The 27,959-nt window shown below is 41.9% G+C and overlaps 1 protein-coding gene and 1 long non-coding RNA gene across 4 annotated transcripts in view; one reads left to right on the top strand and one right to left on the bottom strand.

Moving 5' to 3' along the window:
- LOC138301948 (trem-like transcript 4 protein) overlaps positions 1–27,959 on the top strand; it is a 219,034-nt gene that overhangs the window by 77,903 nt on the left and 113,172 nt on the right. For all 3 annotated transcript variants that reach the window (XM_069242392.1, XM_069242394.1, XM_069242393.1), the window contains exon 3: positions 26,170–26,257. In XM_069242392.1, coding sequence (XP_069098493.1) covers positions 26,170–26,257 — 88 coding nt within the window. The remainder of the gene's footprint in view (positions 1–26,169; positions 26,258–27,959) is intronic.
- LOC138301947 (uncharacterized) lies at positions 5,293–19,476 on the bottom strand. Its single transcript, XR_011205183.1, has 3 exons — positions 19,273–19,476; positions 9,451–9,602; positions 5,293–5,542 (listed from the first exon to the last, which is right to left on the bottom strand). It is a non-coding gene; the product is annotated as an uncharacterized lncRNA (long non-coding RNA).

Below are 27,959 nucleotides of genomic sequence, written 5' to 3'. Positions count from 1 at the left end.
CACGCCCCCTTCACACACACACACACACACACACACACACGCACGCATGCACACACCCACTCCCACATGCATCCACACATGCATACATCCATTCACACACACATCCGCACTCACTTTCATACATAGACGCAGATACGCATTCACATAACACAACATTTTGGCGGCACGGCGCTAGACGTTTTTTACCGCCAGTATCATAAAGAGCGCCACAGTGTCTTAGCATGGAATCAAGATGAAGAGAAGAACAACTGATCCCTTAATAATGAGATTAAGCCTCTAATTAAGATCTTGGCGGTAATGGTCCGGCCATTGATTTTCTGTCAGATTCACCATACGCTTACTAGGTGGTCCTCCAGCTCTATTTAGATGTTGGCAGGTACATAGATGAAAGTCTGCTGATGAACCTCAGTCACCGCCAGGAATCGCCACTCGTATTGATGGTGACATAGGGAAAAACAGCTGCTGGTGGGACACCAGCCACCTTTATCGTCAAGACACTCACAAAGTGCCTTCCCATCGATGCACAGATGGTGTCTAAACCTCCACATCCGAGTTGGTGAATTGGGAGGAATAAAAGGATGAAACACCATTTTTTAATGTGTCCCATTTTCTGCCACCATGGACATGGTCATACAAGTTCTTCCATTGCCCCTGCTCCTGGACCAAGATGAAAATGGACCCAGTCATCGCTGGAACAGAAAGTAAGTCACTGTATTACCTTTCATGCTCAGTTTTGTAGGGTACATTAGCACTTGACTCATGCATGTTTCAGAAATACTTAAAAAGCAATAGTACAATGGTGCCAATGGATATGTGTGTACTGTCATGTTCAGGGAAATGTTTAAAAAACATTTCAAGATATTAGTAGCACCCACTAAGCAGGTACTAACTGCCTTCTTGGCAATGGGCACATATACAGTAAGTCACAGCAATCCCAAATGGAAATGTGTTCATATAGTTGTGTACAATAATTTTCCCTAAACTGCCATATCATCCACATAACCATACCAAATAGGACCTACTCAGATCCTTGATAATGTAGCAATTGTACAACAAAATCCTACAAGTGGGTGCATACAGAATGTACAACCAATCTTACCACTAAACTGCAAACATGTCAGAGATGCATGAAGGTCACATGTCCCTTTGGGTTGTGCAACATATGACAAACAGATGCCATGCAACTGTAAAGTGTTATGTTCCTTGCGTAATGCATGTTTGCATATTACTGACACATCATGTCAAAATAAACACACATGCATTCTCCAGTCTCAATATCAGAAACACAAGTGTCCAGTAACACGATGAATGTTTGCACCAAAATCAGCACGTCCATTACAAATGTACAACTCTAATGTATGCATTAAAAAAAATAACTAGAATATAGAATCTGTGCTGGTCACTGTTACTAATGAGAGTTAGTGCATGGCACACACATTATCAGAAATAACATTACCAGCAAACAATTAATAACAATCAAAAAATAAGGCCAGGACAAAGGTATTCCAAAATCAAATATTCGTTATATAAATGAGATAAGTCTCTCATTGCCCTCCTTTAAATTCAGAAGAAATAACAAAATGCAGTGGCTCTAGGCCAAGTCCAAAGTATGGGTTTCACGTCCACAACTTGCCTCCTAATGCAACTGCCAAAATAAACCTCTGAAAGAGTCATCTATAGTGCGGAGAGCAGGTACCTCAATTACCTTACTGGTGGGGAGGGGTGCTTGGGTTTGGGAGGCTTGTATTTGGATCTGGGAAGGGTGGGGTTGGATTTAAAAGGGGTGGGTTTGGATTTAGAAGGGGTGTGTAGGGATGTGGAAGGGGTAGGTTTGGATTTGGAATGGAAGGGTTTGCATTTTGGAGGGGTGTGGTGGGATATGGAAGGGGTGGGTTTGGATTTGGAAGGGGTATGTTGGGGTATGGAAGAGTTGGGTTGGGGTGTGGAAGGGGTGTGGAGTATGCAGATGTATGGGTAGGATGGTTTGGGATGAGGTCAGGGCAAACATTACGTCCTCCTACGGGAAACAGGTAGGGTGTTCGGAAGGGATTTGGACTTGGGAGGTAGAGAGAGTGGCAGTGCTGTTGTGCAAGTGTCTGTTGATGGTGGGTGTGCCTGAGGGTTGGGAGCATGTGGAGTATGTTTTGTTTTTTCTTTTTACTGGGTGTCTATTGTGTGGGTGAGTGTAGGCATTTGTGTGTGTATGGGTCTGCTGTGGAGGTGCTGTGTGTGGTGTGGTGCCTGTGGATGTACTGGTGTGTGCATTGTGGTGGGTGTGGTGTCTGTGGGTGTGGGTGTGGTGGTGGGTATGGGTGTTTCTGTTGTGGTGTCTGCGGTTGTGGTGGTGATAAGTGTGGTTGTCTGTGACATGGTGGGTGTGGTGGCTGTGCTGGTGGTGAGTGTGGATGCCTGTGTTGGGGTTGGTTTGGTGTATGTGGGTATGATTGTGCTTGTGGTGGTGGTAGGGTGTGTGGTGTCTGCATGTGTGTGTGTATGCTTGTGTTTCTTACCATGTTTGTGTTTAGATGAGGATGTGCTGGTTGTGAATGTTTGAGTGGGTGCATGGAAAGGTATGAGTATGCTGTGTGTAGGGTTGGGAAGAGGGTTTTGAGATGGGGGAAGGTGTGGAAGGCAGAGCACAAGGTTGGGGTAGGTGGGAGGGTGTGGTCAATGAGGAGGCCAGACCCTAGATGACCGGTGTCGGCCACACATGGCACCATAAATGCTGTCCAGGTAAGCTAGCACCTGGGTCACCTGACCACTGAGCCCCTGGAAGGCATTCAGTAGGGGAGTATGGCCTTCAGCGATAGTCGGCAATAGATCAATAGCCTCGTCATTGAGCACAGCCTGGGAGACAGAGAGGAGGTGCCTGCAGAAAAGGTGATGCCATCTCTTTTCGGGAAGTGGCTACATCCAACTGAGGAGAGCAAGAGGAGGGTGAAGATGGAAACGTGGGTGGCAGATGATGATGCAGGTGGAAGTGTACCACTAGGGTCTGCCACCACTAGGGACTGGGAGTCTGTGGTGGCCTCTGAAGATGATGTTAATTCACCTGTGGTCTCAGTGCCAGTCCCCTCACCCTCTGTGGCACTTGGGCCCATATTTATGCTCGGTTTGTGCTGAATTAGCGTCATTTAGTTTTACGCTAATTCAGCGCAAAACTAACTCCATATTTATACTTTGGCACTAGACACGTCTAGCACCAAAGTTCTAGAGTTTACGTCATTTTCTGGACGTGAAAACCTACCTTGCGTCAATGAGATGCAAGGTAGGTGTTCCCATCCTGAAAACGACAATATGGCCTTAGCGCCATATTTATCCCCCCGTACTAAAATCTAGCATGGGAGGATGGGGGCCTAAAATAATGTCTCTAAGCTTGCTTTGCGCCATTATTTAACACCTGGGTATGGGCAGGCATTAGGGGACCTTTGGGACTTTTTTCGATGGTCCGAAACCATGGAAAGAGCCCATAGGTGCCCCTCCCTGGCACAAGGGACACCCCCACCCACACCAGAGGGACACCACAGGATGGGGGACCCATCCCAGGTAAGTCCTGGTAAGTATTTTTTTTTTCCTCACCCTCGGGGGCCCTGACTTGGGGCCCCCTGCATGGCGCTGGCCCCAATGTCCATGACCAGGGGACATTCATCCCCTGGGCATGGTCATTGTTGTGGTGGGCATGGCTCCTGTCTTTAATAAGACAGGAGCCATGTCCATGGTGGTTGTGCGCCAGGAAATGGTGTTACACTGCTTAGAGGCATTTTTTGCCTCTAAACAGTGTAGCGCCATAATTTGGCACACAACCTCCAGTTCCCCCTACGCCTCCCCCACCCGGTTAGCATCATTTACAATGACGCTAACCGGGCATTAGCGCCGACTACTAGCATTTAATAAATATGGCGCCCGGCTGGCATCCAGGAATGGCGCTAGCCGGCGCTATACTTTTGCACGCAAAACTGCGCTAACACAGTTTTCCATGTAAAAGTATAAATATGAGCCAAGGTCCCTCTGTGTCTTTGTTGTCTGCCCAGCTTCTTCCCCACCGACGTGGCCACTGTCACTTTTGTCTTACCCAGATGATGCTGTAAAGAGGGACACCACAGTTTGAGGGTGTATGGGTAAATAGATTTGAACATTAACTTTGCTCACAAAATATTTGCCAAGTCTACATATCAAACTAGCTTCAAGGTGCTTAAACTTGGCTTCCTAATCATCAGTATCTCATGCCTCTAGGGAAGAATTCCACAAACCATTTGCTCACAGTCTAGAAATTCTCCTTGCTGGCTCCCATACCATGTATGACTTTTGTCTCTTATCACCTTTTATTTCTCTTCTGGACTAATGACTTTAACAGCATTAGTAAATACATATGCCTGGATACATTCCTAAACCACGTAAGTACTGAGCAAACATTTTCAACATATGCAAAAGAGACATGATTTGGGCCTGATATTAACTCATCCAGATAGGATACTCCAATCTCTGTGTGATGGAACCTTCCCTCTGCAATTGTCATTGCAAGTATTACTTTCCTCACCGTCATTGTTTTCTCATCTGGACATAACTAAGAAAACCTAAATGCCATTTGGGGTACATGTAACTCTGTCACCAATGTGAACACATTCCTACCTGTTTCAATCAATACCTCCTGGCATGAAAATTCATGTTGGTTGACACAGACTGGCTTACATGCACATCTGGGACGGATTGAGGCTTCATGACAAACTGCTACTGTCTACATGAAATTATCTGAATTTTTTATTGAAACATTTTTCAAACATATATCTGATATGGAATGATGCCATTATGCACATGTTTCCAATCCTTTTGGTGCAGATACTCGTGATCGTATTTTCATTTTACCAACTTACCAATGTAACATCTGAAACATGAACTGTCTCATAAGTGCTTCCATCCCATGTCAGCAAGAATAGAACCTACATTACCTACTCACATTTGTGATAGAGCATCACACCTTACCCAATCCCCAAATGGGGCATGTTAGGTACAAATGTCCCACATAGCAGAGAGAAATACAGGCTCCCCTTTTTTTCGACATGCATCCATGTGTCTGCTCAAAACAGCCATTCGCTTCTGATGAGGAATCTAGTGACAACCTTTAGCACAAAACAATACACCAAACACAGCATCAGACATCTGAAAAACATACATCTCCAGAAATTCTCCTCTGCATTAGATATATGTCAAACGTCATGTTGATGACAAACAACATTGATGTAAATAAAAAACGTTAAACAACAACTTTAACTACATACAATAACTCACCCCCTTGATGCTGCTGTTGGGCCCTCAACTGCCCATCAAGCTCTGGGTATGCCACCACCAGGATGCAGGCCATTAGAGGGGTCAGGCTGCGGCACACAAGCTTGCCTCATTAGGAGTCCTGGCCGAGCTGGAGTTCTGCTGACTTCATGGTCCAGCATCGGAGGTCCTCCCATCTCTTCCTTCAATGCAGGCTGCGCTACTTAAAGACCCCTGGGGTCCGAACCTTCTTTGTGATAGCCTTCCACAGTTACTGCTTCTGATGGGCGTTTACATGTATGGATGAGAACAAAATATAACAAATGCTGTTTTGAGTGATTTTGTTTGCCCGTAGTGCAGTGATACAACTTTGTCATTCAGTCAGCACAGATCATTTATAAACATTTTGCAGTTCCTAAGACATATTGATTTGCATTGATCTTTGGAGTAGCCTCAACACTTCCTTTCTCCTCATGTTACCAATCCAAGACACAAACATCCTGTAAGCCAGGGATAGGAAACTTTTGAGACCCACTGATTAGTCCAATTCATTGTGTGCTACAAAAGGGTAAACAACCTGTATATTATTTGCACATAACCACATACATACAGCTACAGTTTCTTTATGCCCAATCTTCTAAGATTCAGATACTATGGTTTGCACCACATACAGTGACTAAGGGCAGTTTTGGAGGGCTGCCATGTGTCAGTGAAAGTGTAGGTGTGGGTAATGTATGAACAGGTTGTGTTGCAACTGGACATATGTGTATGGCTGATTGAAAGCCTGGGTCATTTAGGCTGCTAACACAGGAAATACCTTTCCCCATATGTGTCACCATGACATGTTTATAAATGAAGATACTCCTAATCCAAAATATGGGCTGTAATTCACTTGACTGAACAGCATCATACAGACAGACAGCATAACTTAAGAGATACTACTTGGACTTTACATTTCTCTCTATTCAACCTGGGCTGCATGTTTCCACTTAAACTAGTGTTACAGTGCCTACTGTCCACTGAGAGTAAGCTGCATTTAGCTTGGCTAATTACACCTGAAATTGTGAGTAACATGCACTGAAAACTCAACTCATTCTTTCAGGTGAATTTTCATTTCAATGCACAGGCATTTCTACCATCCTTAATCACCCTGTACCTAGCTGAATCATTCAGTTCACTATACTCCAGCACTTCAATCATGAACAAAAAAGGACCAAATAGCCTGTGGATAAGGAGCGAACAAGTTACTTGGCCAAACATCTCACATTCAAACATGTACCTGTTCCTCTGGGGTCCTATACAGTGGCTGTACAGGGACAGGACCCCCCTGGTGAGGAGTGCCCACACCTCAGGGGAGAAGGCAGTGGCCCTGTCACCTGCTTTGCTCAGCATCTTGGCTCCCAGAGGTCGATGACAACAGCAAATAAACAAGGAAGTCTTGTTGGCTGCAATGTTAGGAGGCAAGTGAGTTTTTTTTCAATATGCCACATGCAAGTACACAGCGTATGTGCTCAGCGCTGGAGACAAACACAGCCATTGGCTTTCGTAAGTAGCCATCACACACGTTAACTTATGGCAGTGCCCGTTGTGGAGTGTTGCACCAACTACGTGGCCAACTTCCGCTGACGGCCATTGGATAGCCAATGTCCTGACGCCAAGGTGAGGCAGTCACTATTTTAGGATGTGTAGCTGTGTATTTTTAAATTGTGCACCACCAGCCCTCAAAATGGTGGGTACTTTGTACATGTCTCAGATACATACAACACTGTTTTTTAAAAGATATGACATAAAATAGTGAACCGTTACTGTGTTCTATATCAATAGTACAGTGGTGTATGTAATACATCTGTTGATGGTAATTAAAGACAGAAACTAAAAAAGTAATGTTCAGATAATGCAATTCAAAAGTATTATCTACACATTATTTGGATAAAATGTCAGACATGTAAAGAAATACATTGTTGGCACCGCTGAGGAATCCAACAGCGCCATGGGAAGTCTGCTTCTGTGGCCCATCGAAGAACATGGAGGCCAGTGGAGCAGGGTTTTGGGCTCCTGCAGCCCTCCTCTACCCACCTGATAAGGTGTCCCAAATCACAGTTGCCTGCTGCATGCTGCACAACATTTCCCTGAGACAGAACATCGGAATCATCACAGAGGATGGAGACCGTGAAGTGCCACTGGGTGAGAATGTCAAAATGCCCCATGAAGATGACAGTGGAGAAGAGGAAGGAATCCACCTATGTCAATATTTCACCACCCACTTCTTCACCTGAGTGTAAGTGGACTCTTACATATTGTGGCATCTAATGTCAGAACAATTTGTGGCATAGGGAGCATATCAGTCTGCGATGGTAATGTGGTAGGAATGGTCAGGCCAAGAAAGTCCAAGGCAAAGATGTTTGTGGATCAGAGTTTTCCTATATTGACTACTGTGTGTATTGACATAGATCAACTTTGCTTGTGCTAGGTATATGTGTCCTAACTTATAATTTAAGACAAATTGTAAATGTGAAATCATTAATTTTCTCTTGTTATTCTGTTTCAGGGTCATTCACCATGTCACCTTCATTTGGACATTTCACAGTTGTGACAGTTGCAGTGATATTTTGCTGTTGGAAAGCACAAAGTAAACATGGGTTGATCCGCAGACAGAGATCCATTTGGGGTAGACAGATCTTGTACAGAGACAACTTACACTGTGACTGAATGAAAGTTAATGAGATTGTATCATACCTGTTCACTGTGGAATGCTGCCATGTGCTGCTTAACTTGCTCTAGCCACATGTGTATGTCAAGTCATAGCATACTTGTCTTACTTCACATTGATTAAATCTTTAGTTTGTGTTCAGTGTAGCAAGCTGTTGATGTATCTCTTTATAGTTGAAAAGTATTTTTTAGCTCACCATTGAATGGTGGTTGTGACATTGCAACAGATACTACCCCAGTATCCTGTAATGGACATGCGGCCTCAGATTTTGCTACTGCCATGATGTAGACTATTGGTGTTCTCGATGAGGGATTCTTATTGTGAGGGCAAGATGGCTGGCTCAAGCTGAGGTCATACACCAATAATATTTTGCCTATTTAATTTCTAATGTTATATCCCCTTTCTTCCATAGTGTCAAGTTCCTGGAATGTCAACTTCTAAATGGCACAGAATGTTTGGCTTCTGCATGGTTTGTGAAAAGCATATTTGATTGTGTCACAAACTAGCTACCTAGAAATGAAGGACACCAAAACATTCAGATGTCATTGTTTCTTTTTCCATCTTTTTTTGACATGTGAAACACATTACCAAGTTGGTACCCTTGTTTGTTTCATTATCATATTGTTTGACAGATTTCAAATATGATGGTTTACAAAAGCCATAGACAAGGAATTACCACAATAAATACAACACCAGTCTTTCACTTTGTTTTATGTGCAAACTATGAGTGCAATAGATGTGCAAGCAGAATGTAAAAGAACAAGTAAAAAAAAAATCCATCATGATGGATGAAACTATATTTGTTTGGAGTCCAATGTCCGAAATACATATCTCCTCAGAAAAGGTAAATGTGTCCATGTAATAATCCACAGAGTGAATGGTAGACACATACTTGAGGGAATCAGGTTTGTCGTCTCCTGGAGGTGGTGGTGGTGGTCTTGGCATCCTCTCCTAGTATATTGTGTCCTGATGTTGAAGGGCCACAAGCAGTGGGTAGATGGCAGAGTAAAAACCCTGCACAAGTGATGGTAAATGTCAAACATCAACACCAGTCAAGGAGCACAAATTAGAGTTGTGATTTTGTAGCTCTTGAATGTGCACCCTCTGCACCTGCTTAAGGTCCCTGATTTGGCCCTCTGTTAGGACCTGGCCCATCACATCTTGGGACTGTTGTATTTCTCCCAAGACTTGGTAAATGATGGTCTTGGTGACAATGATGTCCGTGGCCTAACTTTCCTCACCCACTGATTCCCTTCCACAGTATCTACCCCAGTACCCCGTGCCCTTGAGGCAGTGTTGCCCATCCCACTGTGTCCTGGAATAAATGGAGGTGGTAGTGGTGGTTACTTAACAGTAGGCAAGACTGAGGGGCACAAGATCAGAGTTGTGGTCCTCTGGACACAGTAAGTAGAGGTATCGATATATATAGTTATAGCAGCTGGGGTGGGAGGTGGGGGTGTGGGCCGAGTGAGACTCACCAAGGCTGGCTGCCCAGACAGACCAGATGGACCAGGCCTCTCCTCATCATCCGTACTTGCAGTAGTAGTATCCTCACTGAAGGCTTGATCCTGGCCTGAAGTGGAGGTGTCTTCAGTTGCAGATGGTGGTCCACTGGCTCTGGGTGTTGGTTCTAATATGAATTACAAAATTAAAATACATCAGAGGTCTGTATTGGACCTCAACTCTGTCTTCAGCTCCAGATGACACAACCAAAAGAAAAGAAAACTAATGATTAATGGGATGTTGAGGCCTTTGTGTGATTTTTCACTTTTTACTCATGCAGATTAATGTACACAGAGGCACACATCAGTAAAAACGATGGAGAGATGCCCTGAAATGTAAAATGCAAAATAGACAGTGTAAAATGCAACTCAACACAGTAGTGAGGAGATTTGAAAGCTGTGCCATTTCAAGGCGTAGCAGCCTCAAAAACAATCTATGGTACAACTTATTGTATTTAATGGCATTGGTAATCATATAAACACTGCAAAGCAATTTGTGCATCAATACTACTTATAATCAGCATGCCACAAAACATGGTTGGAAACTTTTTAATCCACACACTATGAAATCTGCAAACAAGTAGATCAATTCAATGTAGTGACAAGAAGGAGAAAACATACTGGATCAACACAGCAGATGAAATCAACAATACATATCATGAAATGGTGAATATCTACTAGCTAAAGCTTTGACTTATTATGCAAATGTGGAAGTGAAAGGAGATTGAGCTACATCACTGTAGTAAATAATCGGAATAAAACAGAACTGCGGAAATATTCAAAAGACCTGACATTTATTTGTAAGAGGAGACCCACGGCCGGCACACGAAGCAGGCAGCAACCGCTCTCACAGCCGCATTCGGGAAACTGCCAGCTGCGGTCCCAATAACAACCACAGAATTCTAATATGAATACAACACCATCTCCCTTTTTAACCAAACAACAACAACAAATAAAGAAAACACAGCAATATACACAAGGAAAAACTAATACTGACATAACAATAAATTTAAAAGAAGCATTCCTAGCTCTTACAGAGAATACTAATATCTGACAAAATCTTTGAATCTAACAGGAGCATTCCTAACTCTACAGGTCCTGTTCATATTCTTGTCAACAGAAGAGTCAACAACATTATGTTGAACAATGGAACACTCAGGAAGTGGAGCAAAATCCCTGTTATGAGTCTCCTTGTCACACACAACATCCCAGTAATCGCATTCAAAGTTGTCATGGAGAGGCACATCCTCCAACTTTTTCTTAATGATATCAGCTTGCTCACAAGTTATCTTCACTACAGCATTCTTATTCCACCAACCCTTGCTCTGTAAGCAGACCGCTCTTCTGGAGACCTTCTCGACCATGACCGGTTGAGAAAATTTCGAATCACCTTTGTTGATCCTCATAGGTTTTTTAACTAATACCCAATCCCCAGGTTTCACTTCCAAATCTTTCACACTCTTCACTCTGTCAAAATAGTCCTTAGACTTCTCTTGTTTGCCTCTTACCCGCATACGAACTTGACACAGATCAACAGAATCAGCAGAGAGACCAGTAACATCATCCAACCATGTAGGTCTTAAATCTGTAACATGATCCCTTCCCCTTAAAAGAATAAAAGGAGAAACCCCAGTAGTACTATGAGGTGTGGTGTTATAGGACCAAACTTTCTGTTGCACATACTCAGCAACATTGAGGTTATTAGAAATGGCAGTTTGTATTCCCTCCTTCAACATACGATTTGCTCTTTCGACCAATCCATTAGAAGAAGGACTGTAAAGAGGAACCTTGATATGTTTCACTGAGTGATTAAGGAAAAAATTAGTCACTTCATTGGAGACAAAATGTGTTCCATTGTCAGTAACAACCTCTCTAGCAGGACCTTCAACTTGAAACAAACATTTCAAAAATGTAATGACCACATTGGAATCTGCAGTGCTAGAAAAGGCAAAATATAACCACTTGGAGAAATAGTCAATAGCTACAATCATGTACTTGTTCTCATTCTTAAGCATATTAAATGGGCCAGCAAAATCCAATCCTATTTTTGCCCAAGCATTCTTGGGCCATTCTGTACAACACAAAGAATTAATTTTAATTTTCCAATGTTTATCGGAACACAAATACTCAGGGCATTTATCCACATAACATCTTACTTGAGAGTCCAAACCAGGCCACCAGTAATGCTGCTTAATATTCTTGATGGTAGCAGAGATGCCCAAATGTCCTAGATGTCCCACTGAAATAATGCCATCCCTCAGGGATAAAGGTGGCACAAACATACTCTGCCTCATAACAATACCATTAACCACCGATAATTCAGATGCAACCTGGGCAAACGACTTTAATTCTTTGTCTAAGCTCCTGTCCGGAGGCCAACCACAAACAAGAAAGTCCTCAACTTTAGCTAGAGAAATATCATTGTCAGCACTCTTGTTCCAAACTTCCTCTGAAATTCTGAAAGCAGAAGCTGCATCAGAAACTGTCATCACACATTCTTCTTCAAGAGGCAATTCAGTAATATTTTCTACAACTGGCAATCGAGAAAACCAATCTGCCCTTATATTTTTTCCTCCAGGAATATATTTTATATCCAAAATTAAACTCAAGTAATTTAGACATAAGCCTAACCAACCTGGAGGACGCCTTGTTAGAGCAACTGTCTCCCAGCATGTATATTAAAGGCTTGTGATCAGTATACAAATCAAATTTGGTGCCCCAAATATACATTTTAAACTTCTCAGTTGCCCAAGAGCATGCAAGCGCTTAACTTTCAATTGTACTATATTTTTGTTCTGCTTCACTCAACATGCGTGACGCAAAGGCCACAGTACTTTCAACACCATCTACAAATTGGCTCAAAACAGCACCTAAGCCCACAGAGCTGGCATCCACTGTGATAATACTCCTAACACCATGAGCAAAAGGTCTAATAACTGGGGCATCCACAATAAGTTGTTTCAAATGATCAAAAGCTCTGTGGGCCTCATCAGTCCAAGCAAACTTGACATGCTTCTTCAGCAGCGCCCGTAGAGGTTGTACCACCATTGTATACCCAGACACAAATCTGGAGTAGTACTCACTCAAACCTAAAAAAGATCTCAGAGAATCCTTGTCCTTAGGAACAGGGGCCTCAACTATGGCTTTAACTAAAGATGACTTGGGCGCGATACCTCTAGCAGAAATGTTATGCCCTAAAAAGTCAACACTATCTGAAAAGAACTTGCATTTATCTTTATTGACAGTGATATTATATGTATCCAACTTCCTAAATACTCGAAATAACGTCTCAAAATGTTTTTCTTTAGTTTCAGTATGAATGAGAATGTCGTCCTGAAAGACCTGAACATATTGTTCCTCCGAAAATAAAGCATCCATCAATCTCTGAAAAACACTAGCGGCAGAAGCCAAACCAAAAGATAAATGCAAATACATAAAAGTTCCAAAGGGTGTCACAAATAAAGTTAATGGTTGAGAATCTTTGGATAAGGGAATTTGGTGATAGGCTGACCTTAAATCAATGGTGGAAAAGTACCTACTCTTACCCAAATTTGCCGATAAATCATTGATTCTAGGCAAAGGATGAGCATCTACGAGAATGTTGCGATTAAGTGTGCGCAAATCAACACATAGACGAATACTTCCACCCCTTTTTTTAGCAAGAACAATTGCCGAAATCCACTCAGAGGAATCAACAGGAGTGATAATGCCCTGTTCACACATTTCGTGAAGTACATTTTTAAGATCCTGTCTAACCGAAAATGGAACCGGTCTAAGCTTCTGCTTGACAGGCACTGCATCTTTTTTTAACTTGATTTGATATTCAAATCCCTTGATAAGACCAATATCTTTCTTAAAGACCCTAGGAAAATTTACATACAGATCTTCAACTGAACAATGATCCAGCGATAATTTTTCTTCAATCACACTTAGCACAGGCACATCCCCAAGAATCATAGGCACAGAGTGACCTGGTCTTAAAATAATACCCAACTTAGCCTGATCTTGCCAGCCCAGAATATCTCTGCCACGCTCAGCAACATAAATTTTTGTATTAATGCTCCTGCTCTTAAAATCAAGAATATCCATGAAAAAACCCTTCATAGTAATGTCAAACTCGCCAAAAGCTTTTGGATTGACATCAGTTCGGTGAAGCTGCTTCCCAGACCAGAATCTGTCAAACGTCACGTCAGACAGGATAGTAATTGGTGAACCGGAATCTGACATAACGTCCAGATTAACGGAGCCTATAGTGACAGAGCAAATGGGACCTTTACATTTGTTTTGAGAAGCTCCAACAGTATCAATAGTTAACAACACATTGTTAAAAGAATCAGTCAGTTCTTCTTCAACTATATCAATTTGAGATATCTTAGCTTTAGCCTTAGCTAAACGGCAAACACTTTGGAAATGGCCCACTTTTTTGCAAAAATTACACTTTTTCCCTTGAGCTAAACAAGATGGACTATTTCCCATATGAGTCTTTGAACCACATCTATCACAATAACCAGAATAGTTTTTTTTATCAACACTTTTGTTGGCTCTGCTCCTACTGGATACAGCATTAACTTCCAAACAATCGGCTTGCATGATAGCAGAAACTTGAGCAGAAGCTTTAACATCTTCTGTTAAAATTCTGGAAGAGATGAGAGAGCGTTCAATATTCTTAGCTATGTCCAAAACTTCACCCAAAGATGGATTCTTGCAAGTTAAAATACGTTCTCGTAATAAGAACTCGTAATACTGCCAAGAAATGTTCTATGGTTTCATCCACAAGCTGTTTCCTTTTGAAAAAATGATGTAGTTCCAACATTACTGAAGGTTCATCAGAATACTGTTTAGCCATACGTGTTGTAGCTTCAATATATGCATCCCAGGATTCATCCCCCAGTGGTGCAACTATGGCTGGTAAGTTATCGAAAACTTCTTGACCAGTTTCACCTAAGTGGTTGAAAAGGAGTGCAGCTTTGCGCGCAGCACTGTATCTGGAAGCGTCCATAGCAACCAAATAATTTTCAAAAATGCGTAACCACTTTCTCCACGGAATTGGCGGTCTCCCAGGTTTTTGAAGAAAAGGAGGAGGTTGAACACAAACCTGAGCTGTTGCCATTGTAGATCGAAAAAACAAAAACAAAAAACAAACAAATATATATATATATATATATTTTTTTTTTAAATAACAGTAAATTCCCAGAACTAATGTCTTAGTTTCTAAGAAATATAACTGTCAAAGGTGTGTGTGTCACCGCAGAACAAAATGAAGAGAATGGGAATCATCCCAAAGCCTTAAAATGGCCACCAAAGCAAAAGGAAATGTTTCTATAGGTGATGTAGCTTGCACGCGAGGAAGAGCAGTCTTGTGACATCAGGAGAAACGACCGAGGTGGAGCACACAGAAGAAAATGCCTATATTCAAATCAGGAGTCGCAGAGAAAACTGATTTCACACTCCAGGTAGAGCCGATGTCCAAGCAAATCCTGCAGGCTCGAAAAGAAGACAGAACACAGGGCGTAGGGCCAGCGAGCTGACAAGAAGCAGAGTGCAGGGTCAGTGGGTCTCCAGAGAATACTCCTCATCGCCAAAATGTAGTAAATAATCGGAATAAAACAGAACTGCGGAAATATTCAAAAGAGCTGAGATTTATTTGTAAGAGGAGACCCACGGCCGGCACACGAAGCAGGCAGCAACCGCTCTCACAGCCGCATTCGGGAAACTGCCAACTGCGGTCCCCATAACAACCACAGAATTCTAATATTAATACAACAATCACATTGCACTATTGTTTTGCAGAGACAAAAGCATGGTAGTTGTAGTCATTTGTAAACACTATTGCAACTCCTTGTGACAACAGTGGATAACACATAGCTATATGAATTAATACTGTGAAATTTAAACACACATATGTGTATACAGTGATTAGGTTAACATACCACTTACAAGCACTATACCTTCATGTGCATATGGATGGAGTTTAGAACACGTTTTTTGAAGTAAAACAACCCACACTGAGTTAAAGCAAAGGACAAGACATATGCAAGGGGTGAATCATGAAGGACAACACACAATCTGACAATACATATTGGTCATTGTTCAATAGCTTGTAACAACCATAATGCTACTAATTTGGATAACACAATATATTGTTGTATCTGAACCTAGTAAATATATAGTTTCATAGGTGTCTAGAGATATTCTTAAAAGCTAAGCTAAGTTAAAGTCAAGGACTCCATTTGTGATTACTGACACATACATAGGTGTAACTTACCAGTTTCCACTCCATCAGGGATTTCTGTCAAGCCTTCAGGATGTAGGATCTGCAAGACCTTCTACTCTCAGGGAAGGAGTTGTAATTGGGGGCTGGGATAACCACTACCACTATCTTCCTAATTTCCTCCTGTGTGCCCAGATTGTTAGATACAGCATTCACTCTGTTGACTATTTTGTCCCGCATTTGCTTTTTCTGAGAAATGGTAGTATTTTGTACCTGTGTTCCAAACAACTGCTGCTCTATTCTAACAATTCCAACCACCATGACTGACAATTCTCCCTACGTGAAACATGGATTTCTCCTCCCTGCCATACTGAATGAGTGAAAAATAAGCTACTTCCCCCAAACGTGTAAGGAAAATAAAAGAAAGTAATAGTAACAAAAAGCAAAGAGGGAATTGAAAACAGAAAAACAACCTGACTCCTTTGTGGCAATTTCTGCTGGAAAATGGTGTTCCTCAGTTAAATGGCAAAAGTTCATGGTCTGAAATGAAGTGTGATTCATAGTGCGTGTTGCAGGTGTTCACAGTTATCCAACAAACATCAGGTTGGGCTGTTAGCTTACAACCAATAGCCATAGCCATGATACACAGCTTAAAAGGTCCTGGGACGTACTGCTGCCACCATGGGCCCGTCCCAGATACAGCGCCAGCATGACTGTGTAATCTAAATATGGTAGGCAGAATCCTATGGTCATGACAGCGATGGAGTGCTAAGCTGCAGCACTAGAGTCCGTCGCCTCACCTGTGGCATACAGCTGGCGCAACGGAGTGCTCTTCATCGAAGCTGTTGGCAGCTGCATAGGCATAGGTGTAAATATGGCAGATGAAACACCGTCAGCTTGACGGAGTACTTGGGACCATTACCACGGGGGATCGGTGGTAGCACCGTCAAGAACTAAATCGGCCCCTAAGTCCTTCAATATAGCCATTACACCTGGGGTGGTAAAATAAATCCATCTAGTGGTTCACACCAGTTCTCTTTAAGAAAACATTTCAATTTTCTCAGATCTGAATTGCACTCCATTACTACTGTTTTTTGTGCCAGATGTTCTTTCATGGTAAAAGATATCCATGAGAAAAGGCACAAACACTACCTCCAACTCCAGCCCTTAATAGTACTACAAATTTGAGTTTACCATAATTAACCTGTTGTGACATAATTCCTTTCTGATTTCTCAAAATGAACCAGACCGAAGAAGGAATTTGTTGGACATTCCAGCACTTGATAGCCCCTTACACTTTTGAGAATATCATCTTGGGAATAAGCCCAGTCAACCTCATGAACCACCCTGTACATCACCAAGCACCACTGATACCAAATAAACAACCTCACTTCTTCACCTTTCTTTCATCTGTGGTGGCATCCTCTATATAAATCAATTTTTTAACAGCTGATATGTCAGTCTTTAATATATGGTAATGGTACTTATTTGTGGTTGCTGGCCTACTGGCAAGGATTTGGACTTGTAAAACATATTTACTTCAGCATTAGCAAGGGCTGGCACTAATGATTTTTTATCCCCCAAGCAGCTCTCGACATGAGCATATGAACCACTTGAGGTAAACAAAAGGCCAGAGACCCAGGTTTGGTCTGCCAAACAAATCTAGACTGCTCACCCTAGCTACCTACGGTGAAGCCAGTATGCAAAGGGAGAAACAGTATTATCCATTTGGAATCCAATAGTACCTGAGGCCTTTTGGAACCAGTGGTAAACAGCAGTCTCCATCACAAATACTGCCCCTTAACCACGGATAGTCTGATGCCATGTCTCTGCTTAAAAAAGTCAGGCCTAAGTTGGTTTCAAGAGGGAAAACTCCTAGCAAACACAACAGAATCAAGAGAAGGATTGGTAGGAGAGTGGTGTAAGCTGTTAGAGAAGGGAAAACTGGACATGCCATCACGCTGGGATTGAGGGGGGCCTACAGGTAAATCTCACTCATTCATTGCAGCTCCATCTGCAACTGACCCTGATCGTTCTCTTCCTATTGGCCGCTGAACTTTGGTTAAGTTTTAAAATCACTTGGCACATTCAAAAACTGAGCGGTCACTATAAGGCAAGGGCTCCACTGAGTTATCTTACCCAGGGTTGGGACATGGTCATTCTTGATTTGAACACAAGTGAAGAGAGAAGTATGAGTATGTGAATGGTGGCTTGATCAGATGGGTTAAACTCACCTAAATCTATTTACTACAAGAACTTTAAAAATAAAAGTTAATGCCAAAGAGTCTCATGGATGAGTGGATTCAAGGGGTGAAACAAACCTTTATAGGTCAGTGTATGATGCACTGTATATTCTCTTGTTAGCTGCCCTCTCTTGGACTTTTGTTCTGTGGAAAGAGGCAGCCATTGGCTGACTTTCAGTAGCACTCCATCAGCAGGCAATAGCTGCTGATAGGCAGACAGCAAACTGGATACGGCAGAAAGCACAATGCTTGGGACACATCAAGTGCCTCATTTAGGTCATGGTGCACAAGGGCATTCAAGGCCCCACCGACACCGATCCAGCAGAGGCTGCTCTGCCATATTTAAAGATCCATGCCCATGTGGTGGGATTTTTTTGCCAAAAGTGTTCTCAGTCAGTGGAATTTTTCTCAAAGTATGTCCTTCATGCTCTTGTAGTTTTCTGGGAACATTGTTTAATTTTTTCCTGCCTGTGAAAACTATGTATAAGATAACAGAAAGATTTTTGATCCTGCTATGGGAAGAATATGAATTAACTTACAAGACAGTGGTTGTACTATAAAGAACTTTCTGTACCAATGAAGTTCGTAAATAACATTTCACATTTATTGGAAACTTAACTTCCACAGTTTAAAGTAAAGTAATCAAGGTGCTCCTGTATAATGGTGCAGTGTAAATGGATTATGTGTTAGTATAAGTGCTACAGTGCTATTTACTTGAAAACTAAACCCAAACTGTGGTTAAAAGCTCGAGGTCTCTGATAACATTAGGTGTTGTGAGCCTACTGAATTTTTCAAAAATCAATCCACATTTTCAAATTCAATGTCGACGTTTCCTTCCCAAAACAACAAAATGAATTCAGGCTGGTCGTTATCAGGGCAGAACATTGAAATAGGAAGCACCTAAAGTACAATACAGAAAGCATGTATCAGTACTTTGCCCTCCATCTGATCAGCTTCTATTAATTCAACAGTACAACATATTATATGGTTATATTATGAAATCCAAGTTTGACATGAGGTTACTACTTCCTTATGTGACAATTAATCAACCTCATAAGAGATAAAAACAAAATGTACCTACCTAATTTGGAAACTAAACCAATTGGAAGAGGTACTCACCCCTCCTTGATATCAATCAGACACATCCTAGTTGTGTTAATAGTAAAACTTCGCCAATCGGCCATCCATTTCATGTAGCCCTGGTGTGCTATCAATAGTACCACTCTTTAGCATCACTATCTAAAGAAAAATTATATATTCATAATGACTTATCTTATAGTTATTTCTAAACTCAAGGCTACTAAATAGGGTTAAAGATAAATATGAAAATTGCTCAATACTTACCTCATGGCTTATGGAAGGTCAAAGATCGTTCCTCGAAAAAGAGTTCATTGTTTAAGGTCTTTTTAAAACATGTCGGCAGGGTCCTGTATTAGAGTTAAGGATCCGTGGCCCTGATTTAATCAGGATAGATGCTCTAGTTCTAGGAATAAAGTAAACAGAGTATTGTAGAGTCAGATAAATGGGTCTCTGCTGGCTACAAATTGCAGCAAACCTGTTGGTTCAATCTACTTACTTGCTTGTAGTGAAGCAGCACGATCACTCTATCAGACGCCTGCTGCCTCCCTCGTTCTATTTATAAACGAGGATGACAGCCCTATGCAACATGCATGAGATTGACCTCTGCTGCCATCTAGTGGCCAAAATATAAATCATGCCTGTATTAAATAAAGAAAAGACGGGTTTTGTAATGACTATTCTTTTAGTTGTCTTTGATAAACAAAATAAAAGTTATTTTACTTGGGCCAAAAAGACAGTAAGGGCAAAGTGGTTATATGCAATCTGTGTCAAAGTGACTCTTCCAGATGTACTTGAAAATAGAACTCATTTGTAGCATCAGGAATGATGAAGCACTTAAATGAGCCGCACATCATGTTGTTGAATGCAGCAAAGTAGAAATGCGAGGGGGAATTGATGCCTTTAGTTAGCTCCATTCCAATGAAGTCCACTTTCATGAAATGAACAACATGGAAACTTGAATGAAAAATGATGGAAATAATAATTCTTATGGTTGTAGAAAAAATATAATTCGCAATAGGGCTTGGTGCTCGATACATATTACCAGTGGAATAAAACTACCCAAGAGGAGTTATGAAAAAATTATAGTGATAGATCATAACTCTCTATGTACATTTGAGTTTTAATTCTACACTGCAACCTTTTAGTGTAATGCCTCTTCCGGTTTTGTCTGTATTTAATACCAACTGTGGTTTCATTGAGGGAGAGAAAATCTCATGTGCTGGTTATTAACAATATATTTGTAACAGCTAGTAGTCAATGCATGGCCAAGTCAAATATTAAAGATATTTTTAGCCAAAAGACCTCTTATATAATGTTCCATTATGGTCTGTAGTATTACAAGGACATATAAGTTGTTTGTAGTCTATCTAGGTCCATACTCATCAAATTGTATTAAACAGACAGAGCCCTTTAGTTAACAATGTGGCCCTTATTGAAATATTATATTCATGGTTAGGCAAAATTTCGTTAGTTTCCTCTGAAAGAGAAAAAATGATAACATCTGTAATAGGCAAACATGAATAGGCTATCATGGCCCTAAGTAAAGGTGTTTATATGTTCATATTACAAGAATTTACACCTTCTGTTACATTTGATAAAGTCAAAAACAGTGGTAATTGTAACAATATCACAAACAAAGCTCTTCTCACAAGCCAAGTTAATAAAGTCCATGATCCTGTTATGTAGCAGAAGCTTGTCTTCTGATGTGTTCAATCCTCATGAAATCGTGTTGCACTTGTCCATCCAAAAGAGCTCCCTCTTGGATAGAAAAATGTCAATGTTGCCTCCTCTTGTCCCCATCCTGACATGTTCAATCACTTCCCATTTTTTTTTCATCATTGTTGTGCTATAGGCTCTGATAATGTTCCACGAGAGGTGCTCCAATGGTATAGCATTTGATCCTGCTTCTATGTTGGAGAATTTTACATTTCACTTTTTGTGTGTTTTTTCCTACATACAACAGTTGGCATGGCCACCATATCGCATAAATGACATCTTTCGTATTGCATTTAGTAAACGTAGTTAAATTATTCAATTACATTAAACAAATTAAATTATTCTCAATGTTATCATGAATTAAATCATTGGTGTTGAAACTAAACTTACAAGCTAAACACTTCCCATACTTATATTGCCCATCCACTGGCAGGAGTCCCAACAAGGCTTTTAGAGTGGTTTTAGTTGGTTCAGATAATTTAGCTCTCATTAAGGCATACCTCAAATTCCCACCTCTCTTGAATGAGAATAATGGTAACTCTTTATTGGCTAGATGATCTTCTAATAATCCCCAATGTCATTCAATGATTTTTCATAATTTGTTGCTGGGAGGGTTAAAAGTGGTCACACAAACCAATCTGTCCATCTCATCTTTACTTTGATTTGGTTGCAATAGAAATTCCCTATGGATTATACCATGCTCTTTTTCTAGCTCTTTTTAACAGTCTTTTGGGGTACCCTCTTTCTACAGGCCTATTCATGAGTATTCCTGATTCCCTATGGTAATCAACCTTCTTAGTGCAATTTCTGCAATTGCGGATAAACTGACCAAATGGTAGATTATCTTTTCAACTTCTAGGATGATTGCTGTTGTAATGTAACAAGGTGTTTCTCTCTGTGGGTTTCCTATAAATGGACACATAAATCTTATCATTCTCAGTCCCTTTCCACAAATCCAGAAAAGGGATACTTGTTTTGCTGTATTCAACTGTACATTTAATATTTGCGTATCTCACATTGAGCCATGCATGGAAGGACCGTAGTTCAGAGGCTGTGCCCCTCCAAATCAAAAAAGCGTCATCTACATAACATGACAATTTTCTTATCTGTTCTCCAAATGGATAATCAGGAGAAATTATATGTTGTGCTTCAAAGTCAGCCATACAGAAATTAGCTAAATCCAGTGCAAAGCTTGCTCCCATCGCTAATCCCTTGACTTGGAAATAAAAATCATTCTCAAATTGAAAATAATTTTTGGTCATTGCAATTCCCATAATTTCAACTATGAACCAGGTGGGTACTGGGTACCTGTACGGGTTGCATATGGGATCCCAGTATTTTCTTGACCATTTGTAGTGCTTCTATCTGTGGGGTACCAGTATATAGGGGCTGAATGTCCCTGGTAACCAGTAGGTCCTTTGATTCATTAAATTCATACCTTCAAAGTCTGTTATAAAGTGCATGTTGTCTCTCATATAAGATCTGGTTTTAGGCACAATTGATTTTAGAAAAAAAATCTACGCATTGACATAATGGTTCCAAGATGGAACGGCATCCAGATACAAAGGGCAGCCCGGAGTGTTGTCTAATCTTTTATGTACCTTGGGTAAGGTATTTATTACTGGCATCCTTGTATTTTCCCTGTTGAGGAATATATATTCAATCTTGCTGGTAAAACATTTTTTCTAGCCCTTGCTTTATAACTCCAGCTATCTCCTTTTTAAGAGTTCCAATGGGATCTCCTTTTATTCTCTTATAAAGCCTCTCATCCTTTAGTTGATCTCTTGTCGGTAGACAGAAATATATTGATTCACTATACCCACACCTTTGTCTGCTGATTTTATTACAATCTCTGCATTAGTTTTGAGATATTTTATGACCATGCTTTCAATATAAGTGAGATTGTATTTGATGTATTTTCTTTGTTTGCTTAAACTGTCGATATCTTTCAGAACAATTTTATCAAAGGATAGGACCTCACTTGGCATCATGTAGGAGGATGGTGTAAATGTTAAAGGTAACCTTAGTCCCATTATATCAAGATTGGTACCCTCGGTGTTTCCTATAAAGAAGTGGTTCAATCTTATCTTCCTAAAGTACCTTTGCATTTCAAGTTTGACTTTTAAAAAATTGGGACGTACTCTAGGTACCACTGAAAGTCCCTTGCTAGGAACAGATATCTCACCAGGGGTCAGTCTATATCTTGATAGATTGAATATCAGAGCCGTATTAATATGGGGAGAGACAGAGGGGTCAGAGATAGTTTAGTTTGTAGTGTCATTACAGAGGAGGTATCGTCGATATTGATACAGTGAGGTTTGATTGATCTACGAGGAGTACTGTTGCCGTCTTGTCTGTCGTTCCCAGTGAACCTCCTGATAGTGGACAAGGCCCCTGTTCCTGCCTCGGCCTCTGCCCCTCTGCCCCCTCTCTCTCTGGGGGTCCCCCTCCCCTAGGCCCCTTCCTAAAAAATCATTGGGGTCCGTTGGGCCTCCTAGTCCTTTTTGATTCCCTCCTGTGCTGGGACCTGGTAATTCACTATCTGAACTATCAGAGACTGAAGTGTCTGAGAAAGTGAGGTATTTCTTGCAACCCCCTCATTCCTTATTTACATATTTGCCTGTGTCATCCTGTTTATAATAGTCCTCGTCTATGTATGGATATGTCAATTTGTTATCATACTTGGCCAGATCTTTTGCTAACTTATCCAGCTTTTTCTATTGAGTGATATATATAAATTCAGCCGATGTTTTTTCAAGGGCTTTTACTGCCTTCTTGGCATTTGTCAGTGCAGTGTCATCCAGAATTTCCTTTGTGAGTTCCTCGATCTCTTTTTATAATTTAGTTATATGTTCCAAGGCAGTGTTGAATACCCCAAACCATCCAATTTCGTGAACACTGGTTGGCTACATAGCTGACGTTCTTCCTCTATTTGGGATCCTCAACTAATATTGCTGTCTCATTCCTCACTTGTAAACCCACTGGAATCACATTGGATCATAGATATTCTTTCATCAAGTGCCCATGTAACTAGGTTCTCCTTAACTTTTTCTTGATTCTTTCTAACTTAATAATTATTTCTTGTAAGGGATCCACAACCTTTGTAGGGGTCCTACTTATAAAAGTCGGACTTTTAAAAGCCTATTGATATATTCCTCTGTGTATGATAATGTGTCTTTATCAGACGTATTATGTGAGAATCCAAAGAGTCTAAATTAAGTTCTAATCAAATGCTAACATCTTTTGGAAAAAACATGTGGGCCTTCTGAGGCCATGAAACGGGCAGTCCCGTGATGGATATTCTTCCAGCATGGTGCTTCCTACAATAAGCCTCCCGAGACTCTTCCATCAGAAAGTAAGTGGTTGCCCATTTCCAGATGAGGTAGGGAAACCAAACCGTGGACTTTTGGGAAACTCACTGATGTTCAGCAGGTTTTCCATTACCATCCACCTCTAAATCAGACTCTAAGGCCCTCATTATGAAATTGGCGGTCGAGAACGCCATGCCGGTGGCAGCGGAAATTACCGCCACCAGCATGGTCACGGTCTTGACTGCCACATAATGAAGGCAGTGGGGACCGCCACAGGCGGCCTTCCACCACCGCCAGGCTACCGCCGCCTGGCAGCCTGACAATGGTGGAATTCTTTATCCGACAGGGCAGCGCTGCAAGCAGCGCTGCCCTGCAGATAAAGAACCCTTGTTCTACCAGCCATTGGGAAAGGATGGCGGAAGGGGTGCTCCGGGGCCCCTCTGGGGGCCCCTGCAATGCCCATGCATGCGGCATGGGCAGTGCAGGAGCCCCCGTGCAGTGCTCCGTCGCGCAGGTCACTGCCCGATTTACGAGCAGTGATCTGCGCGACGGGTGCTTCTGCACCCGCCACACATCAGCATTGACAACGGCTCCATGTAGAGCCGTTGCCAATGTCCCGGCCCAGCATTCTGCTGGGCGGGCTAGCGGAAACACTGTTTCCACCCGCCAGCCCAGCAAAATGTTTATTATTTGGCCGGCGGGGTCTCAAGGGGGCTGGCGGTCTGTGATAAGACCGCCAGCATAACACGATGGGGATTCCAGCCGTGTTCATAATGAGCCCCTAAGTGAGGTGGAGTAAAGAATTTCCAGCAACATATTCAACAACATTTCAGGGATGCCGTGGAAGCTGCCAAGTTTCCCAGCAGGGACAGAAGCCCAAGAGGGAAGGGCCCAATCATCGGCCTCAGAAAATGAATGATGTGAGGATGCCAAGATGAAGCCCAGGTAAGGTGGATCTGCATGAGGAGAAAAAGGTTACAGAAAATATATCTGCCCTTGTCTCTTCATAGAAGAGGGACGCACCAGTGTTTCTATGGAGGTAGAAAAGTTGATGGGTGAGTAAGAGGCAGGCACTACGGTATAGATTTATTAAAAGTTTTTGTTGCGCCCCTTAGCGCCCCCCTAATGCCACCATGTGTGCACCGGTTTTAAAATACGGTGCACCATGGTGGTAGCCAGGGGGCTAGTGTCATAATTTTTTTACAATAGTCCAACACTTTGCGGATTAATGTAAAAAATGTTGACGCTAATCCTGTAAAGCACCCAGAGTCCCATTGAAAACAATGGGAGCCTCTTTTTAACGCCTGCTCTTAGCAGGCATTAAAAATGCTGCAAAAAATGACACAAAGAAAATCTCCTAGATTTCTTTGCGTCATTTTTTCAGCCCCCCTAGCGCCGGAATGCCCCCTTGCATACATTATGCCTTGCGCACACATAATGTGGTGCAAGGGTTTACAAAGTGGTGCAATGCAAGCATTTTGCCACTTTGTAAATATGGTGCCTTGGTTTTGGCCTTCGAATGCCACATTAGCGTGAAACCAAAATGACGCTAATGTGGCGTTGGAATGGCGCTTGGCCAACATAAATCTGGGCCTAAGATTTTCCCAGCGGTAACTCCAAACACCTAGTAATATCTCTATCCATCATATCTGAGTGGTTGACGATGGCAATATAGAAAACATTCTTTGCAATTTATGAAGAAGTATGAGCATGACTGACCATATGTTTGTAGTCCCCAAGGGAGTCCAAGGATTTTTGAGTGCTGCAGTTGGGCCGGTTTGTCATGACTCCACCGGAGAGGTGCAGCTTTGAGTCTTAGATCCAGGTTGGCAAGGATGTTGAGTGCTATATCAATAATGCCTCAAGTTGTAGGATGCTGCCTGTTATGCAGTGGGGGCCTTCTGCTCAGCAAGGGGTGCTCCAGGTTGTGCTTTGAATGCTGTGTGCATTTATTGCTGTGTGTAGCATACTTAATGATGGGTGCTGCTGGGTGGGTGTCATGAAGCTTTGGCTTAAGCATTTACATTGCCACTGTTTTGTTGTCTTCATTTGGTTGCAGTGACATACTGAGTTGGCTGTCGTTGCTCATTCAATGTATCAGTGGTTTACAATCCTCTATCTGTGTTTTGAACAGATTTTACAAACTTCAGAGTAAGAATGCCAACTGCCAGCACAGATGAGAGCCAAGATGAAGACATAAAAGATAATTCTGAGGGCGCCAGGTATGACTTGTGGTTTCTTCCTCCATGTAAAGGTTTATGTGGGCCTCCCCACTGTATTCTGTACAAAATGTGCTCTTTTCCCCTTGTCCTCTAAAAATGTGTGCACATCTTGTTCTACCCTGAGCAGGATTTTCCATCATCACATTCCTGCTCAGAAACTGCACATCTCCCCGTACTGAACGAAATGTGCATATCTCCCTGTATCTTCTAGAGGTATGGGCTTGTCTCCTGTCAAGTCCAGTAGGTGTGGCTCTTAACAATCCTTCTCAGAATATGCACATTTCTTTCTATCAAACACAAAATCTGCACATCTATTTCTGTCCTGAGTAAAATGTGCTTATGGCTCTCTATATTGTGCAGGGTGTGCGCACAACTGCTTCTATCCTGTACAATATGCGCACATCTCTCTAGGTGGGAAACTAGCTTGCTGGGCAGAAGGGGGAGAGTTGTTAAATAATGTGGGTTTAATATAGTGTAGCTGAGCATAAATCCACAATCCAGGGAGTTACATCAGAGGAAAGACAGAAGCCTTGTTGAAGCACCCTTTGGTTCACCAACAATTGGGCACTTTGAGCTTGAAGGTGTGACCCTGCAAGGGGAGTTGTGGAAGGTAGAAATCAGCAAGCAATCTCTTTATTGTCACAAGGCAAAGTGTAAACATTTTCAGGCAATGTATTCAAAATATTACTGAAACAAAAGAAGCTTGTGATAAGGGAGAATGGAAAAATTGTATTAAATGTTTGAATAAAGTCTGTGGGTCTGGTCAGCTACCCATAGAGCTTCATGAGTCCAGTTAAAATCTTTGACAATGCTTGAGGGTTTGGTGGTCTGGGTCACAAATCGCCTTTGTTGGCAGCAACCAACTCTCTTGTACGTTCAGCAGCTTGGTCAACCAATTTAAAATTACCTATAATAACACTTTGGAGCATGCATTGGCAGTGCCAACAGATTTCAGGGCCCGATTCACAAAGGTGAACTTAGACCAAAAGTCTAAGTTTGGACCAAAAGTATAAGTTTAGGCCAAAAGTTTAAACTTAGACCAAAAGTATAACTTTACTACGAGTAAAGTTCAATCAAATCAATCAATCATGGATTTGTAAAGCATGGCTAATCAACCATAGGGTCTCAAGGCGCTGAATGTAGGTGTGCTGCTCAGTCGAAGAGCCAGGTCTTGAGGTCCTTCCTGAACTGCTTCAGTGATGCAGTTTGCCTGAGTTTGAGGGGAAGTGTGTTCCATGTCCTGGCTGCTAGGTAGGAGAAGGATCTTCCTCCTGCTGTACTTTTCCAAATATTGGGGACAGCTGCAAAGACAAGCTGGGAGGAACGGAGATGTCTGTTGGGTACGTAGGAGGTGAGGCGTGGTTGAGGTATGCCGGTCCTACGTTGTGCAGTGCCTTTAAGGTGTGGATTAGGAGTTTGTATGTGATGCGCTTGTTAACTAGGAGCCAATGTAGGTCTCTGAGGTGGGAGGAGATTTGGCTGTGTCAGGGGATGTCCTAGATGAGTCTGGCTGCTGGACTCTTTGTAGTCTTGACTGAAGTTTTGTGGTATTGCCGGCATAGAGTGCATTGCCGTAGTCCAGTTTTCTCGTGATGAGTGCGTGGGCGACTGTCTTCCTCATGTCGGGGGGTATCCATTTGAAAATCTTCCACAGGGGACGGAGGGTGTGGAAGCTTGATGAGGAGACGGGGTTAATTTGGTA

This window comes from Pleurodeles waltl, chromosome 6 (genome assembly GCF_031143425.1).
Source record: "Pleurodeles waltl isolate 20211129_DDA chromosome 6, aPleWal1.hap1.20221129, whole genome shotgun sequence".
Taxonomy (NCBI): domain Eukaryota; kingdom Metazoa; phylum Chordata; class Amphibia; order Caudata; family Salamandridae; genus Pleurodeles; species Pleurodeles waltl.
This window is presented reverse-complemented; position numbering and strand designations above follow the sequence as displayed.